General features: G+C 41.6%; 1 protein-coding gene across 2 annotated transcripts in view; it reads right to left on the minus strand.

The window, feature by feature from the left end:
* Positions 1-17,963, minus strand: part of MCC (MCC, WNT signaling pathway regulator) — a 466,526-nt gene that overhangs the window by 264,760 nt on the left and 183,803 nt on the right. The window contains exon 1 of one of the 2 annotated variants that reach the window (XM_025387470.1): positions 4,187-4,805. The exons of the other annotated variant lie outside the window; for it this stretch is intronic. Within the exon in view, the coding sequence (XP_025243255.1) occupies positions 4,187-4,243 (57 nt within the window). The 5' untranslated portion in view covers positions 4,244-4,805. Of the gene's footprint in view, positions 1-4,186; positions 4,806-17,963 lie in introns of those variants that run through there. 2 annotated transcript variants of the gene reach the window in all.

Below are 17,963 nucleotides of genomic sequence, written 5' to 3' on the forward strand. Positions count from 1 at the left end.
GTTACACAAGATAATCTAGGTAGAGAACAACTTTCTTCTATATAATTCTACTTCTAATTAGAGCATCAATGAAGAGGTGGCATTTCAGGAGTTACTCAACACGCAAATGGTGAAAGCATGGAGAGTTGCCTCTACCGCCTAATTCAGAAGTGGAATGATGTGACACAAAATGCTGTGAATGAGGATCTAAGAAGAAAGTAAGGGAAATACGATTTCCAGGGGCATCCAATGTTTTTAAGTAAATGGTGATGCAGAATTTTGTCAGTCCATTGTTTAAATAATGTTTAAAAGGCAAAGAGTTTAAGTTGATTGCTTTGTACAAATTCTTTGAGTAAGACTATTTTTTCATCTCCAGAGATTATGATTGCCAAGGGACAAATTTTTAAAAAATAAATTTTTATTTTTGTACATAAATAGGCAACTGTCTACCAGACAACCAGAACAAGCAGATAACTACTCTGCAAGAATGAGTAAAGTCAAGTTTTACCCTAATACTGCTAAACCTTAAGATATCTTCCTTCCAGGTACCTGGGATTATTTAACAAGAGTAAACTACATACTAGCCCCACAAATTTTACCAAGACCAATAGAGCTAACTGCTGACCTAAAACTCATGACCACAAAGAAGAATATGCAAGAGCTGTCCCTTGACAGATTTTGGGAGAATTTAATGCTGCTTAAAGTGTGGCCCTTCAGCTTCTTGACCATGGGGGAGGGAGGCTGAATGTCAAACAGTTAATTTTTGCAGTGCTTTTGATTTGCCTGATGTTGAAGTCCTTCCTTAATCTCAATTTAAAAAAAAAAATCCTTCAAATATTTATGACAGGAACAGCTATAGCCAAGAAAAAAGAACAAATCACTAGTTTATCCGTCTAAATTTTCCTTTTGTATTTCTGTTGTTACTGCTGTGAATTCCTTTGCTTTCAAAAAAAGTTCAGACTTGACATAAGTCATTTATGTTCAATAAATACATAAAAATATGTTTGAATGTTCATGGAGGCAATTTTACTATCTGCTGTAATCAACTCAGGATCTTAAATGACTATTGTTCAAATGAAAGACACAAAAGGAACACACTCATGAATTTCCTGTTTTCCATCTTGAAGTACTCACACATGCAAAACACCTCAGGCCCAACACCCCTCCCTAGGTCTCCTAATTGTGTTGCCCTCACACCCAAATCCCTCCTAGTATCCAAGCATTCCTGGAGTACTAGGCGCAGAGGCCAACACCTCAGTGGTTGACCAAAGCTTGCTGCGCTCACTAACAAGGATCAGCAGACTACAACCAGAAACTGATTAAACTCACTCTCTAGTTCAGGATGTTAGAGAATCAGTGTCAACATTACTGTCAGAGAGTCAATGACTCCTGTGTCTAGGGGACCCTTACAGAAGGAGTAAGCCCACAAGTCAACACCAATGAGAGGCATTTTGTTTATGATACCCAGGATAATGGCAGGTCTTTTCAGAGTTCTTCCTGCTCCTGAAATGCCCAGTGAACATCAGGCTGAATCTGACCCCACAGTGACCTCCAGACAGCATTGAGACTCCTGGGCAATCAGAGAGATGGCACTAAAGGGGCCCTGAGAGGTTTTATTAGTTCTGCTTCCAGGTGAAGAGAAGGACTCAACTATCAAAAGTGAATGGCAACCTTGCCCTACAAGACATTAAGCGAAAACCGGTGTTTAAGAGAAAAATGACAGGGAAAAGAAACTCTTCACCAAAGATTTAATGTGAGAAATACAAACGAATTGTATGTGAATCTATGGATATTGCTCTGTGGATATTAGAAAAACAGTAAACACTAAAGTTATTGCCCATGTTAAATTGAACTGAGATTTAGGGTCCACAAGGTATGAACCACACACTCCCTCTTGCCTTACAAATTATCTTTACACATATTCTAATTTAAAATACCTACAAGTCGAGGTGGGCGGATCCCTTTAGGCCAGGAGTTAGAGACCAGCCTGGCCAACATAGTGAAACCTCATTTCTACTAAAAATATAAAAAAAATAGCTGCGGTGGTGGCACATGCCTGTAATCCCAGCTCCTTGGGAGACTGAGGTATGAGAATCACTTGAACCCGGGAGGCAGAGGTTGCAGTGAGCCGAGACTGAGACTCCGTCTCCCAAAAACAAAAAAAATTTTAAAAAAATACGTGCAAAAAGTAAAAATAACTACCATTCAACTTGCAGGATAACTAACATTGATTGGAAAGAGGTACAACTAAACCATGGAACCTAAAACTGGCTTGAAAGAAAGCAAAAAATGAATGAGCAGACACCGATGACAAGAAAAGAACATCTGGTAAAGGATATAGTTGAGGAAGGAACTTATTTCCTTAGGAACAATACTGTGTCATAAACTGCTCAAATATTTTTCCAGCCAATGCAGGGACCACAAAGCACTCTCAATTCTTTCATTTGCCTACAAGCTTTATAGGGATTACTTAAGGAGTGGATACAACTAGGCAAAAAAATGGATAATTTTATGTGGCACCTGAGGGTCATATTCTCTGCTCACCCAATGTGCTCAAGGATGCGCCAATAGGACTAAAGTCAATCCACATCTCTTCCTTCACTCCTCCTAAGTCTATGATTCATTTAAACAAAGGTTACTGGACAGCACTCTGCCGCATAGAAACATTGTGAAGGGCCTGGCAAAGAGTCTCTGCAAAAGAAATGCCTTCAGTTTTGGGGTTTTCAACGACCTTAGATCACCAAAGGCTTCTCCTGAAACAGGGTTAGTGATGGAGCAGGGGTTCTAGTTCAGATTTGAGACCTATGTCTAAATATAAAATTGGCAAAAGTCACTTAAATACTCATGCCTCCTCCCTCACCTCCCATTTTTAAGGTCTCACTCTCAGCATTTCTTGAGTCTTCTACATCACAGGGGCAACAGCTGTACGATTAGGAAATGCTCTACTCCATTCAGCCAGCACCTCAAAATGCTATTTCGAACCGGAGCAGGAACAGCACAGCAGCAGGACACTTAAGAGCACCAGGCAGGGCCCAACAGCACTCACCAGCCCGACGGCAGACCTCCTAGGTTTCCCCCAACCCCATTTAATCCCCCCTTCCCATCACCAGGTGTTCCCTCACACACACCCACCAAGGGCTCCATCCCTTCACTTTGCCCTTCACCATTGGTAATCTGACATCACCATTATCTGCCTTCCGGCTGCTTTTACACTGTTTTCCTTTTCTTCCTCTTTCCTCTCTTCAGCCATACTCAAGAAACACGGACTACTTATGCTACTTTTGCCCCCATGAATGGCTCAGTGATGGTATCAAGAGGGAAACCCACAGACACCAAGCCTCTAGCTGTAGACACTGAGCACAGACTTCCTCTTCTTTTGAGCACCCAGTTCTACCGGCTTCTCATCACCACTTTTCAGGTTTTCAAAGCTTTGGGGGATGTGCCCGAGGCATCCCTAAAGTCATGAAAAAAGATGGCTTTGGGCATCTTACCGCTCACATATTTGCATAGTGTTTGATGTGGCTTTAATTTCAAAGCTGGTCTCAAACACTCAAGTGGATAGGTTACAGTGGGAGCCCAGGAATTGTAAATGCGCTTGCCTCAAAGACTTAGGAGTCCAGACCCCGGCAGGAAATAAAGTTCTAAAGCGGCTTTGAAGTGCTTCCTCTCCAGACCCCTCCCCAGGGCCGGGTCATTCATCTCAGCCTAGGGAAGAGACCACCTTGCCTGAACTTAGCCAAACGCATCGCACGTGGAAGCCAAAGGGGAGATGAAATAATCCAATGCGTCCTCCTCAGTACCACCACCCCCACCAAATTAGTTACCGTTGGCTTAAACTCATCTGGAATGTCCGTGTATTTTACCGATCAGGGAAATAAAATGGTGTATATAAATTAGTGGAAGTGGGTGGGAAGGAACAGGGGATGCAGACTGTCGTGAGTAAAACGCCTCGCGGCTTGGTGAGAGGTTGTTTCTTTTTTAAGCCACTCATCTCAGACTGAAATATCAAGCCAGTTCAGGTCATTTCCTGAGTAGCACTACAAGTTAAAACAAGATCCAGAAAATCTATTAATCTTCAATTGCGCTGCCTCCAGACTGGGAGCACAGGGGGATAGGGTGTCGGGCTGTGGGGAGGTTGAGGGGAGAGGGATCTGTGGAAAAGCAAACGCCCGAGAAATCCTAGCTCCCGACCTCAGCTGTTTCTTACCTCACTCAGCTCGGCCGAGGAGTCGTTTCCATATTTCATGGCAACTCCAGAATTCATGATGCACTTTTCAGAGCTGGGCTCTCGGTACCCCAGGTCTCGGAGCTTAAGAGTTGGACTTCACAGGTTCAATATCCACTGCTTGGTCCCTTCTGCCACATTTTACTCTAGACAGCCATTTTCACCCAGGACAGTTGCGAAGCGCAAACGAAGGATGCAGGCACTCTTAAAAGGAGCAGCCGTGGCTCGCGTTTCACGGACGAGCCATTGCTGCAGGAGGCTCGGTGGCGTGGCGCGCTCGCAGCTGCGGCAGCGGCGGAGCCCGCGCAGGGACCTGCCCGCCCGCGCGCACCCAGCGCCCCGTTCCGGGGCAGTGCCACCCTGGGCGCCGCCTCGCCACTCCTACGGTGCCTCGCCGTCCCCCATTACCAGGATTGAGGGCACCTCCCAGCACGAGCCGACACCCTAGAGGGCACCGGCGAGCTCCCGAAAAAACTAGGGCGGTGGGGCGAGGAAGATCCGCGCCTCGGATTCCAGAGAAGGAAAGAAAGCTGGAGGGAGCCGGAGCGGAGCTGCACTTCACGCTGAAGTTTCCCCTTTGAATCGACTGGAGTTGTAAGTGGTTTCTGATTGAACACAGCTGTCTAGCTGCTGGCCACGGGGTGCGCGGAGGAGGCGGGGCTAGAGGGAGAAAAGGGTGGGGGCGAGGAGCCTGGAGGCCGAGGAGAGGAGACCGTGCTGGGAGAGCAGGCATCCTTCCAGTTCTCTGCAATAGTAATTAAGGACCCGAGTCCAGGAGGGGGAGAAGAAACAGGAAAAGCCACCTGAATAATCGTGCAGGAAATTTAAAAAAAAAAAAAAAAAAAAAAACTTCCCTCATGGGAGCCGCTTTCCATGATTTAATAAGGTCAAGACAAACCTAAACACTGTACATCAGACAACGCAGTGCACTTCTCACGGAACATTAAGATTTTACAAGGGTGCAGGATAGTCATTTTCCCTGATCAGTCTAAAGTCAACATTACGGGTGTAAATTCACTGTCAGACTCCCTCTGTCTGTCACTGGGGCAGAGTACATTTCTCTGCATGTTCGTAATGAAGATAGAGGCCCCATCCCTTGAAAGATGTCAGATAGGCTCCCCAACCCCCAGACCTTCCTTAAAAATCTTCCTGCTCGTTTGAGCGCAGGTAGATTTGTATTTATGGAGTGTGAAGTATGATTCAGAAAAGATTCAAGGGGCTGTTATACCCAGTCAACCCCTGGGATCTGAGCTCCCCTTCAACTTTGAGTTCCAGAGGTAAAACATCCTGTGTCTATTGGGAGAGAGATGAGATGGGGGAAAAGGGGAACTAGGATTTTTCTCTCCACAAAGTTAAAGTTCCACTGAATTTGAGATGCACAGAAAAATGTTCTGATGCTTCAAAACAGTAGGTCTGCGAGATTGCTTAAGAAACCTCATCAGTCTCTTTCTACACAATGGGGACAAAATGTCTCCATCCCCAATAACAGAACTTGGCATTTCCTGAAGCTTTCTGTGAAAAAGCCATTGTATTGTTAAGGTCCATGGTCTTTTTTAAAACTCATGTTTATTTTGCTCTTTAAGAAGGGGCAGAGTGCAACTATTTGCATATAACGTTTTACCCATCCCCATTCTTGTTGAGTTCATTCATTGCCTGATGGAGGCGCTGCTGGGATTAGGAAGCGTTTGCTGCTCTTTCTAGAGCACTGGGTCCCAAGTTCTTGGGCACTGCCAAACTAGAGCACATTCTGCATGGGGGAGGAGATGGGAAGCTACATTATTTAATTTATCTTTTCATTGAAATCTGTTGAAAACTGCATGCTTGAAGCTGAAAATGGTGGTGTATACATAACTATGAAGAAGACTCAAGCAGTGCCCCTGCCCTGAAGGTGTTTATAGTCTTGTAAAACATAAGCAGAAATGACAGTTCTAGATAGAAAATGATACTTGCCATAAACACAGTACAAATGAGGAGTGACTGCAGTTCAGAGGAGGGAAACATGATTTTGTCTGGACAGGGTCTGGAGAGAAGACTCTGTGAAGGAATCTTAGAAGAGGCAGCATGTGAGTTGACCTGTGAAGAATGGCTGAGCCCAGCATAGATGAGAAGTAAGGGGAAAGCATTCCAGGCCACTGTGAGAGAAAGTATGGATGGAGACTGGAATGTGCAGAGTGGGCATGGGGGATCACAGGCATTCCATTCTGGAGCATAAGCTGGGTGAGAAAGGGGGGCTGATGTCAGATAGTGAACAGTTTTAAGTGCCATGTTAAAGAAATGGGCCTTCTCAATAGGCAATGGAGAGCCACTAAAGGTTTTTTAGCACAGAAATAATGGAGATCAGAGCTGTGCTTTTAGATACTCCAGTAGATTTGAATCACACTCATGAGTAACTAATATGAACTCAGATAGGCTAGTGTTGAATGTGATTCTGGTGTTTAAAGATACATATTTTTCATACGACACCACCCCTAAAACCAAGCAGATGACTTCATCTGGTGTTCAACCAAAAGAAAAGTAATCTGTTCCAAAAGTGGAGGAAAAATTAGCAGTGTTGAACTTACTGAGAAGCAGTGTCTGTAGATTCTACTTTATAGACAATATAAGGCATTTTCAAGGGTAATGTTGATTGTATGAGATTTTCTTCATAAACAATGACTTGAATACTTCAATACTTATACTTCACATAAGATTCAACTCCACCACAATCTGGTAGCAGCAGATGTGGTAGGCTGAAAGTGGGAAATTAACATGCCAATTGTACTATCAAGGCAGTTCAGCAAGAGGTCGAAAGGGCCTGAATTAAGAAGGGACGGCCAGGCGTGGTGGCTCACACCTGTAATCCCAGCACTTTGGGAGGCTGAGGTGGGTGGAGGTCAGGAATTCAAGACCAGCCTGGCCAACATGGTGAAACCCTGTCTCTACCAGAATCATGAGGTCAAGAGTTTGAGACCAGGCTGGCCAACATGGTGACATCCCATCTTTACTAAAAATACAAAAAATTAGCTGGGTGTGGTAGCAAGTACCTGTAATCCCGGCTACTCAGGAGGCTGAGGAGGAGAATCGCTTGAACCTGGGAGGCAGATGTTACAGTGAGCCAAGACTGTACCACTGCACTCCAGCCTGGGCAACAGAGTGAGACACCATCTCCAAAAAAAAAAAATAGTAATAGTACTAAACTTAGCTGGGCATGGTGGTGCGCACTATGTAGTCCCAGCTACTCAGGAGGCTGAGGCACGAGAATCACTTGAATCGGGAGGCACAGGTTGCAGTGAGTCAAGATCGCACCACTGCACTCCAGCCTGGGTGACAGAGTGACTCCGTCTCAAAAAAAAAAAAAAAAGAAGGGACAATGGAAATAGACAGGAGGGGGCAGATGTAAGAGACTCTGTGGAAAGAAAGTAGATGGAAATTATGGAGAAAAGAGGAGAACTTAAAAACGATTTATAGATCTAGAACTTGGCTGATTGGGGTTAAGGTAATGTCCTCAACAAAATGAGGAATTCCAGAGAATAAATAGCTTTGGGAGGAAATTAGGTTTGTGGTATCATGAGTTTGAGGTGGCATCTGGATATTCAAGTGGAGATGTTCAGCAGGAGCTTGAAATGGAACTATAGAGATAAGTCAGGGTTGAGCTGGAGATGGAGGTTCGAGGTTATCTCTGTTAGAATAATAAACAAAACCGTGAAATTAGGTAAATTTGCCTAGGAAGAGAGGGCAGTGAGAAGAAAAGTGGTCTAAGGATACTATCTTAAGGAAGGTTGTTTTGTTTTGTTTTTATGGAGGCCAAACAATAAAAGAGGAAATGATAGAGAAGGTCAGTTAGGGAAATGGGAAGATAACCAGGAGACCTCTGCATCTGGGAGTCTAAGGAAGATGTCAAGGAGGAGCAGCATCAATATTATATATTACAGAGGGTAGAGAAGCCTACTGACTGACAAGGTCATTTCAAAGACATTACTGTCCTTCAAAGATAGATTTCTATAAAGCTGAGGAGAAAGAAGGCAGATAAATTACCATAGGGAGTGAGGAGAAACTGGGGGTAGTGACCATGCATGATTCTTTCCATAAATCTGATGATGACCGGAAATTGGGAGATAAGACTATCTTTTGAAGTAGATAAGCAATGTTGAATAGAGAGTAGAATGGGTGTATTCGTAGGCTGGAGCTAAGGGAAACCAGGAGATGGAGCAAAGTTCCTAAAAAGGGAGAAAAGCCTGGGGGGTAGTGTGGGGAAGGACAAAAACTATGAGATTAGCTTTGGAGTAGGCTTGGAGAAGAGGGGATGCTGATACTTCTTCCTAGGAGAACAGAAACGTTTGGGAGAACTGGAGAATGTATACAGTAGGGAAGACAAGAATTCAGAGATATAATAACTGATAACACTTATTTGACAAGTAAACTACCTCTTTGCAGTTGTGAAGGGGAACGAAGACTAATGATAATTTGTAATCAGATTCTGACTCAAGGAAAGTAAGACAGAGAAATGTCTGTCAATGCAAGGGAATAAGTAGTTGTGATCTCCACTCCTGAAATTGTTCAAGTATATGTGGGACATGCTGAACCCCATTGCATGTAAAGAGTAGGGCTTCCAAGCCAGGTACAGTGGCTCACGCCTGTAATCCCAGCACTTTGGGAGGCCGAGGCAGGTGGATCACGAGGTCAGGAGTTCGAGACCAGCCTGACCAACATGGTGAAACCCCCATCTCTACTAAAAAGACAAAAATTAGCTGGGTGTGGTGGCGCACACCTGTAATCCCCACTACTCAGGAGGCTGAGGCAGGAGAATCGCTTGAACCCAAGAGGCAGAGGTTGCAGTGAGCCGAGATTGCACCACTCTACTCCAGTCTGGGTGACAGAGTGAGACTCCATCTTTAAAAAAAAAAAAAGAGTAGGGCTTCTTGCCTTGAGGGGGAGTCTAGATTGGTTTTCTTATAATCTAAAATTCCATGAAATGATTTTTTTGGAGGTAATTTAAATGTCTTACTTTTTTTTTTTTTTAACCTCATTGTCTTGGATCTCTGCTATCAAGAAAGCTAAGATATTACTTTGAACAAGAATGCAACTGGCTCAATATTATAAGAATGTTAGAAACGTAAGGACCAACTCATTGTGTCATCTCAACACACCAAAGAATAAAGCCCCAAGTAGGTTTCAGGCTATAAGAAAAAGGTTTCACAATTAGAGCTTGCCAGGGTTTACCAAGTATATAAATCTACATGCCTACAAATCCTGTTATACTGTGGCTGCCTTAATATGAACGCTCCAAGAAAGCTTTTCCAAGTCCTCCTGCTTCAGCAGGGATTAAGCTCCTATGGAGAGGTGTGGGCAGGAGGTGGCAGGGGAATTTATCAGGATGAGGGAGAAGGTCTGGGAGAAGAAGGAAAACCTGCTTTGCAATCAAGCAATAGCCTGGTGCTTGGGTTCCTCTCCTTCCTGAGGTCTTGTCTTCTATAAAGCCTAGTCTCTTCTCATCTGGTCCCTGGGATGAGAAGAGGCAGGAGTAGTCCTAGGAACATTTTTGGGTAAGTGGAAGCTGCCCTGGGCATGACTGGATGAGGCTGTGCACCAATACCATGCTGTGGGCACACTGGCATCACCTTTCTGCTGTTGGGGCAGTCTGGCCTCTCTGTGTATGGCTGCTGACTTCAGTGAATCTCTACATGGCAGAAAGAATAGATTCTGGGTCTGGTCTGTACCCTCTACTGGTGATAAACATCAGGTTAATTGAAGCAATCTTGATTAAAAACTCTGAACCTCTAGCACTAGGGAAACCGAAAACCTTGGGACTAGTTGGCCTGGTCCACTGTTTCTACCCCTGGAGTGCCCCAGCCATCCTTGCCTACCCCAGCAGTCCACTGTGCTGAGGAAGCCTGTCCTCCAGCCCACAAGAGTACCCAAACTCTAAAATTGTCCCCTTCTCCATTGACTCTCTCAAGCTAAACAAAATGCTGATACCTCAGATTTTAGGTTGAAAGCAGTCTGGTTAAACTAATTCACACACACATGAATAATCTTCTCAACCATGCCCAAAGTGTTTACATTGTAACTTTGAAATGTACAAAGTTTTTGAAATGTACAAAAGGAGAATGCTTTGAAATAATTCTTAAATTGGTGGGATTTCCTGAAGAGAGTGAATTTTGAGGGCATAGGGAGATTTCAGAACCCTATGAAGATTCAGGAAGTTCCAGTCCTTTGAGTCCTTGAGGATCATAAAAATTAGGGAGCCTTCAAAGTATATACTCCAAGAATTTCCTGCCCTAAATCTATAAGCTTACCCCACTCTCCCACCCCTGTGACTCCAGAAATGCTCTCCCTTTCCAAACTCCTGTGGTCTTCTGATCAATTACCAGACCAGCTCCTCTCTTAGGTCCTGGGTTGGGAGCCTCTCACCAGCCTCAATGGCCTGCCCCGCAACAAACATCATTTGCTCAAGGAACTACAACATGAAGAACTCAGGAAGCATTACCATGGATGATCCGTATCCTCATCTCTATGTCCTCAGAGAAAAACATGGACATCCTGCAAGGAATTCTGTTGTTACCTAGCTCATCCCTGCATCCCATTCATATGGATGAGGATATGTAGGTTCACCAAGTTTGTGGTGTTCATTCAGAAAAAGTAAAGCACCCACTGTGTGTTAGATATTGTCCTGCATGTGCCCTGGGATTCAGTGGTGTATGGGATGGAAAAGATCCCTGCTTTCACAGAGCTAGCACTCTTGATGGGAAATGATTAATAAATACATTTTAAAAGATAGTTACAGGCCGGGCACGGTGGCTCATGCCTGCAATCCCAGTACTTTGGGAGGCCACAGCAGGTGGATCACCTGAGGTCAGGAGTTCAAGACCAGCCTGACCAACATGGAGAAACCCCATCTCTACTAAAAATACAAAATTAACCAGGTGTGGTGGCACATGCCCGTAATCCCAGCTACTTGGGAGGCTGAGGCAGGAGAATCACTTAAACATGGGAGGCAGAGGTTGTGGCAAGCTGAGATCACGCCATTGCACCCCAGCCTGGCCAACAAGAGCAAAACACCATCTCAAAGAAAAGAAAAGAAAAAAAGATAGTTATAGGACAATAGGAGCGAAACTCCATCTCAAAGAAAAGAAAAGAAAAAAAGATAGTTATAGTTTGTGTTGGATGCTACAAAGGAATTAAACAGGAGCTATGATAGGGGAGAGCAGGCCCCTTAAGTGAAAAGGTCAGAGAAGGCCTCTGCAGAGAAGACATTTCAGCATGTAGGTAAAGAAGGAGCCAACTAGGCAAAAAGTGAGGGAAGGGTGGACAGGCAGAGGGAACAGTAAGGGCAAAAAGCCTAGGGGAGCAAAGGGCTTGACCTTTTCAATACATTTGAATAAACGTCAAGTTTTTATTTAATTGAAATTTAAGCTCATTCTAATAGTTTACTAGTAGTGATGGAACATGATGAAAAAGATCATGTCAGAGCCAAATTATGCAGGATATGTACAGACTACACATTTCACTGTGTGCATGAAGATGCCACAGGAAGACTTTCTACAGGGCAAAGACATGATCCAGTTTACATTTTTAAAAGGTAAATCTATGTCTTCACAAGCTTTACCACTAGGTAACCTAAAAAGTAAAAACCAAGGACAGTTCCTCCCTCATACAAGTATCGCTGCTAAGAAATTAAGAATTGAGAGAATATCCCTATTTTGCAATCCTTAATGAATTAATAGATTTAAGTATTTAGCATAATGGCTACTAACATTACAAAAGGACATACAACCAGACACATGATTTCCGATGTAAGAAAACATTATCACCTACAGAGCCACCTTAGCAGTTTTTACACGAAGAAATGTTACATTAACCACAAAAAAACCCCTATATAACTCTACTAGACAAAACAATGTGGTTTCTTCATCAAATAAAATGCAAAGGGAAAAAGGCAAATGAGCAAGTGAGAAATCACCAAAAGAAAAACTCTGCATATTGAAAGAGACTGAAAGACACATTGACCAATGGCAATATGTGGACTTTATTGAGATCTTGATTCAAACAAAGTCACTATAAAAATTATGAATTGTGAAAATTACATATTTATACAGTATTCAGAAATATACTTTTTGGATATTTCATAATGTTAAGAAATTATTACTTTTTTAGATGTGTTAATGGTCTTGTGGTTACATTTAAAGAAAAAGAATCCCTGTATTTTAGAGATATATTAAAATATTTAGGGGTAAAATGACATGATGTCTGGGATTCACGTCAAAGTACTGGAAGAGGCGGGAAGATAGATGGGGTTATTGATGAAACAAACTGTAATGATGAATTGATAACTGTTATAGCTCAGTGATAGGTATGTGGGAATTCGTGCTACTCTTTGTCCAATTGTATGTGTACAAATCTTCAAAATCAACAAGTTAAAGCAAGATAATTATTCCTTCTGTGTAAAAACGGGGTTGAAGTACCATAAAAGTAAGGCAAGGAAACCTGTTAAAGGCTATTGCAGTGGTCCAGATAAGAGGATGTTTGTGGCTTAGAACTCGGTGAAATCAATGGAGATGGTAAGAAATGGACTTGAGATGTATTTTTTAGGTAAAATGGACCAGGATTCAGTGAATGATTGGATACAGGTAATGAGAGAAAGATAGGAATCAAGGATGACTACCAGTTTTTGGCTTGATGTGAGGAAGGACCAGGTTTGGCAGAGGAAATCAAGTGTTCCATGTTGGATGTATTAAATCTGAGATTCCTCTTTGACATCTAGGGGGATATCAATAGCAGTTGCATATATGCATCTTAGATTCATGAGAGACTCCAGCATACGATGATGATTTGGAACTTATTGGCATATAGATTATAGTTGATGTTGAAAGTCATGAGAACATATGAGGTCACCAAGGGAGACAGTGAGTAAAACATAATGCAGTCCCAGGACTTATCCTTGAGATCCTTAATACTTTCAGGTTGGATAGGAATTACCTTACACCAAAACCAACTTTAATTGCAGCTTACAAATTTCTGCGAATAGAATCATAAGAAAGATCAAGAAAGAACATCCAGAGAAGAACAGAAAAACTGAAAACTGTGTCATGTTTTAAGAAGGACAGTTGTTGGCTGGGTGCAGTAGCTCATGCCTGTAACCCCAGCACTTTGGGAGGCCAAGGCAGGCAGATCATGAGGTCAGGAGATCGAGACCATCCTGGCTAACATGGTGAAACCCCGTCTCTACTAAAAAATACAAAAAATTAGCCCGGTGTGGTGGCGGGCACCTGTAGTCCCAGCTATTCGGGAGGCTGAGGCAGGAGAATGGCGTAAACCCGGGAGGCGGAGCTTGCAGTGAGCCGAGGTGGTGCCACTGCACTCCAGCCTGGGCGACAGAGTGAGACTCCATCTCAAAAACAAAAACAAAAACAAAAAGAAGGACAGTGGTATTACCTGTGTGGGATGCTGCTGAGAGTTTAAGAAAACTGACAATGAAGAAGTGTCATCTCGCTTTGGAGATTACTAGGGACCTTGGGAGAATCAATGTCATTAAAAGGTGGTGATAGAAATTAGATAAGTGTGGATTGAATGGTGTGTAGGAAGTGAAAACACTGAGAGAGCATATGGAGATAACTTTTTGTTTTTTTGAGACAGAGTCTCACTCTGTCACCTAGGCAATGGTGTGATCTCGGCTCACTGCAACCTCTGCCACCCAGGTTCAAGTGATTCCCCTGCCTCAGCCTCCCAAGAAGCTGGGATTATAGGTGCCAGCCACCATGCCCAGCTAATTTATTTGTATTTTTAGTAGAGACGGGGTTTCACCATGTTGGCCAGGCTGGTCTCAAACTCCTGACCTCAGGTGATCCACCCGCCTCAGCCTCCCAAAGTGCTAGGTTTACAGGCTCAAGCCACCACGCCGGCCTGGAGGTAACTTTTGGGAAGTATGTTGCCCAAAGCCTCACTATTAGTAAACTATGAGAATGAGATCTTGAACCAAAGTCTCTACTTCTACTTCTAAGCTTTTCTTCCTTTACTATATCCCTTCAGTCAAGTTAGCAGAAGCACCTCTGCAAGGATTAGAGAATCTGGGCTGTTAGCATGGTTGACCCCTGCTGAAAGTGCTCACTGAAGTCAGTCCCATCATGGCCAGGTCTTCATCTTATTGTTCATGAAGTCAGCTACACTGCTTTAGACCCAGTGACTTACTGCTAAAAAATAGTTGGGATGCAGTAGATAATTTGGTTAGTCTATGTTTAAAACTGGCTAAGAAAAGAAGTACTTGAAGACTATTTCCAGATTACATCTCACATACAGAAAAACAAACAAAAACCCAACCTTCTCCAACTGCAAATATAACTCAAGCAAAGAAAGCACCCCTGTGGTGTTTGTCTGTCTCATTAGTTACACTTACAGACTGCTTCACACCCAGCCTAGGCATCCTAATAACCCACAATCATTTGGTATCAACATCTATGACATTGTCAGTGGGGATTTGATAATGATTTGAGATTTACTACTTTATGCAAGCATCATGTGATGCATCAAAACCCCCTGCACTGTCTGATTAGATATTTTCGAGCCTAAAACTTAGTGTCTGTGTATTCAGAGTATCTTTCAGAAATTTTTACTCATTTGTTCTCCAAATTTCTTTAAACTATATCACATTTTCTATGGAAAAGAAAATTAATCAGCAGAGGTTAGAGATTTGGAAATCCAAGTTAAAAAAAAAAAGTTTTAAGTCCTCCCAAGAGTACCTGCATATGGTCAATTTCCTGGAGAGGAAAACAAAAAAAAGTATTTTAAATAGATGCATAAAAATAGATCTAGTAAAATTTGGCGAACATGCTTAAATTAAATGAATTCCAAATGCCTGCCATTGTTATTTCTGGAGCCGTTTGGGCTAAAACAGCATCATTCCATTACTATCTCTTAGCTAGAATGTTACAGCACCTACCCAAAAGGGGCAAAAAAAAAAAAAAAAAAATCAGTATAATATGATGCCTCATATACTTAATAATAAAGGAGTCAGTTAACCTGGTATTGTATCAAGCTGGGGGTGAAGGAAGGTCTGAGGCACAGGCTGGGAAAGCCACCTTCCTAGCCTTTGAGTTCATGAAGTGCCCATGGATGGACTGCTGTGGTTGGGATTTCCTATAGGGACACGCTGAGGCATGAAGAATGGGCTCCTGCCTACCTTGGTAAGTCAGCTTCCCTCTCCCAGCCATCCTCAGTTGTTTTGCATGATTATCACAAGAGCTCAAACTTCCCGTTCTAAGCAAATCCTCTTAAATTGGCATCTCCAGCCACCCTTACCTGTGTTCCAGTTAATATTCTTTATGTGACTACCAGACACTCTTGCTAAGTCCTGTCATCACTATAAAACTGTTTAAAACGGAATTTGTCACCTTCCACCAAAAACTAACTTTAATTGCAGCTTACAAATTCGTGTAAATGGAATCACAGTTTCCAGTCTAATAAGTTTGGAGTCATTTTCAGTTCCCCCCCTTCATCTTCTCTTCCAGTCATTTAGCCCTTTCGTCCCTACTTGCCCTCCACTTTTACCGCTTAGCAGCACCTTCCCCAGGCCTTGTCACCTTTCATTTCGGTCCCTATAACTTAATGATATGACTCCAAAGCATTCCACATACTCCAGCCCAGCGATTTTTCTCCAAAGTACAGTTTTCCATAATGTCATTCTACAAGTTATAGTTTATGTTTTATTAATGGATAATTCACATATCATAAAATTTACCTTTTAACATAATTTAGTGGTTCACAGAGTTGTGCAGCCATCGCCACTATCTTATTTAGAACATTTTCATCACCCCCAAATGAAACTCATACTCATTAGCAGTCACTCTGTATGCATCCCTCCTCCAGCCCTGGCAAACACAAGTCTACTTTGTGTCTCTGGACAGTCCATATAAATAGAGTAAGACAATATGCGGCTCTTTGTATATGGCTTCTTTCACTTAGCCTGTCTTCAAGTTTTATCCATGTTGTGTATGTATTAATGGTTCATTCCTTTTTATTGCCAAATAATATTCCATTGTATGGGTTTACCATATTTTGTTTATCCATTCATCAATTGATAGGTATTTTTGTTGTTTCCATTTTTTAACTATTATGAATAATGTTGCTATGAACATTTGTGAGCAAGTTTTTAATATGGACGTATGTTTTCAATTCTCTCAGGTATATACCTAAGCAATGGAATTGCTTGGTAATAGGGCAATTTTATCTTTAAGATTTTAAGGAACTATCAAATTACTATATTTTCCAAGATGGTAACACCATTTCACATTCCCACCAGCCATGCATGAGGGTTTCAATTTCTCTACGTCTTTGCCAACACTTACTGTCTTTATTCTTGCTATGTGGTTTTGATTTGCATTATCCTAAAGACTGATAATGTTGAACATCTTTTCATGTGTTTGTAGACCATTTGTGTATCTTCTCTGGAGAAATGTTTATTCAAATCCTTTGCCCATTTTTAAATTGGGTTGTCTTTTCATTGTTTAATTTTAAGAGTTCTTTATATATTCTGTAGATTAGACCTTTAACAGATATAAATTTGCAAATATTCTCTCCCATTTTGTGAGCTGTCTTTTCCCTTTCTTGGTAGAGTACTTTGAAACATCAAAATTTTAATTTAATGAAGTCCAATTTATCTATTTTTTCTTTTATTGCTTATGCTTTTGGTGCCACATTTAATAAATGACTGCCTAATGCAAGGTCACAAAGATTTACTCCTATTGTTTTCATCTAATAATTTTTTTAGTTTTAGTCCTTATGTTGAAGTCAATGATCCATTTTTTGTTAATTTTTTTTATCATGTGATATACAGGTCCAACTGTGTTCTTCTCATTGTTATCCAGTTGTCCCAACACTTTTTATTGAAATAAAAAGTATTCTTTTCTCCCATTGAATAACTTTTGTACCCTTGTCAAAAACCAATTAGCCATAAACATAAAGATTTATTTCTGGACTCTCAATTCTATTCCATTTATTTGTATGTCCATCCTTGTGCTAATACGACACATCTTGGTTATTGGAGTTTCATACAAAGTTTTAAAATCATAACATGTGTTGAGTTCTCCTACTTTGTTCTTCAGGGTTGCTTGGGCTCTTCTGAGTCCCTTGCATTTCAAAGAATTTTAGGATCAGCTTGTTATTGTGCAAAGTAGCCAGATAAAATTTTGATAGGCATGCACTGAGTCTGTATATCAGTTTGGGAATATTAACATTTTAATAATATTAGGTCTTCCAATCCATGAACATAGGTGTCTTTTCATTTACTTAGGTTTGCTTTGATTCTTTTCAAAGGCATTTTGTAGTTTTCCATGTATAAATCTTGTACTTCTCTTGTTAAATTTATTCCTAAGTATTTTATTCTTTTTTAATCTATTGTAAATGAAATGTTTTTCTTAATTACATTTTTAGATTGTTTATGAATGTACAGAATTGCAATTGATTTTTGTATATTGATCTTATATCTTGCAATCTTGCTGAACTCATTTATTAGTTCTAATCTTTTGGTGTTTTCTTGGAATTTTCTATATATGAGATAATGTCATCTGCAAATAGAGATATTTTTTACTTCTTCGTTTACAATCTGGATGACTTTTATTTCTTTTTCTTACTTAGCTGTCCTAGCTAGCATCTCTAGTATAATGTTGAATAGAAATGGAAAGAGCAGACATCTTTGTCTTTTGCTGCTCTTGGCAGGGTGGTGGGGAGGCATTCAGTCTTTTACCATTAAAAATTATGTTATCTTTAGGTTTTTTTGTAGATTCCCTTT

The sequence above is a fragment of the Theropithecus gelada genome, chromosome 6, assembly GCF_003255815.1.
Source record: "Theropithecus gelada isolate Dixy chromosome 6, Tgel_1.0, whole genome shotgun sequence".
NCBI classification, from domain to species: Eukaryota; Metazoa; Chordata; class Mammalia; order Primates; family Cercopithecidae; genus Theropithecus; species Theropithecus gelada.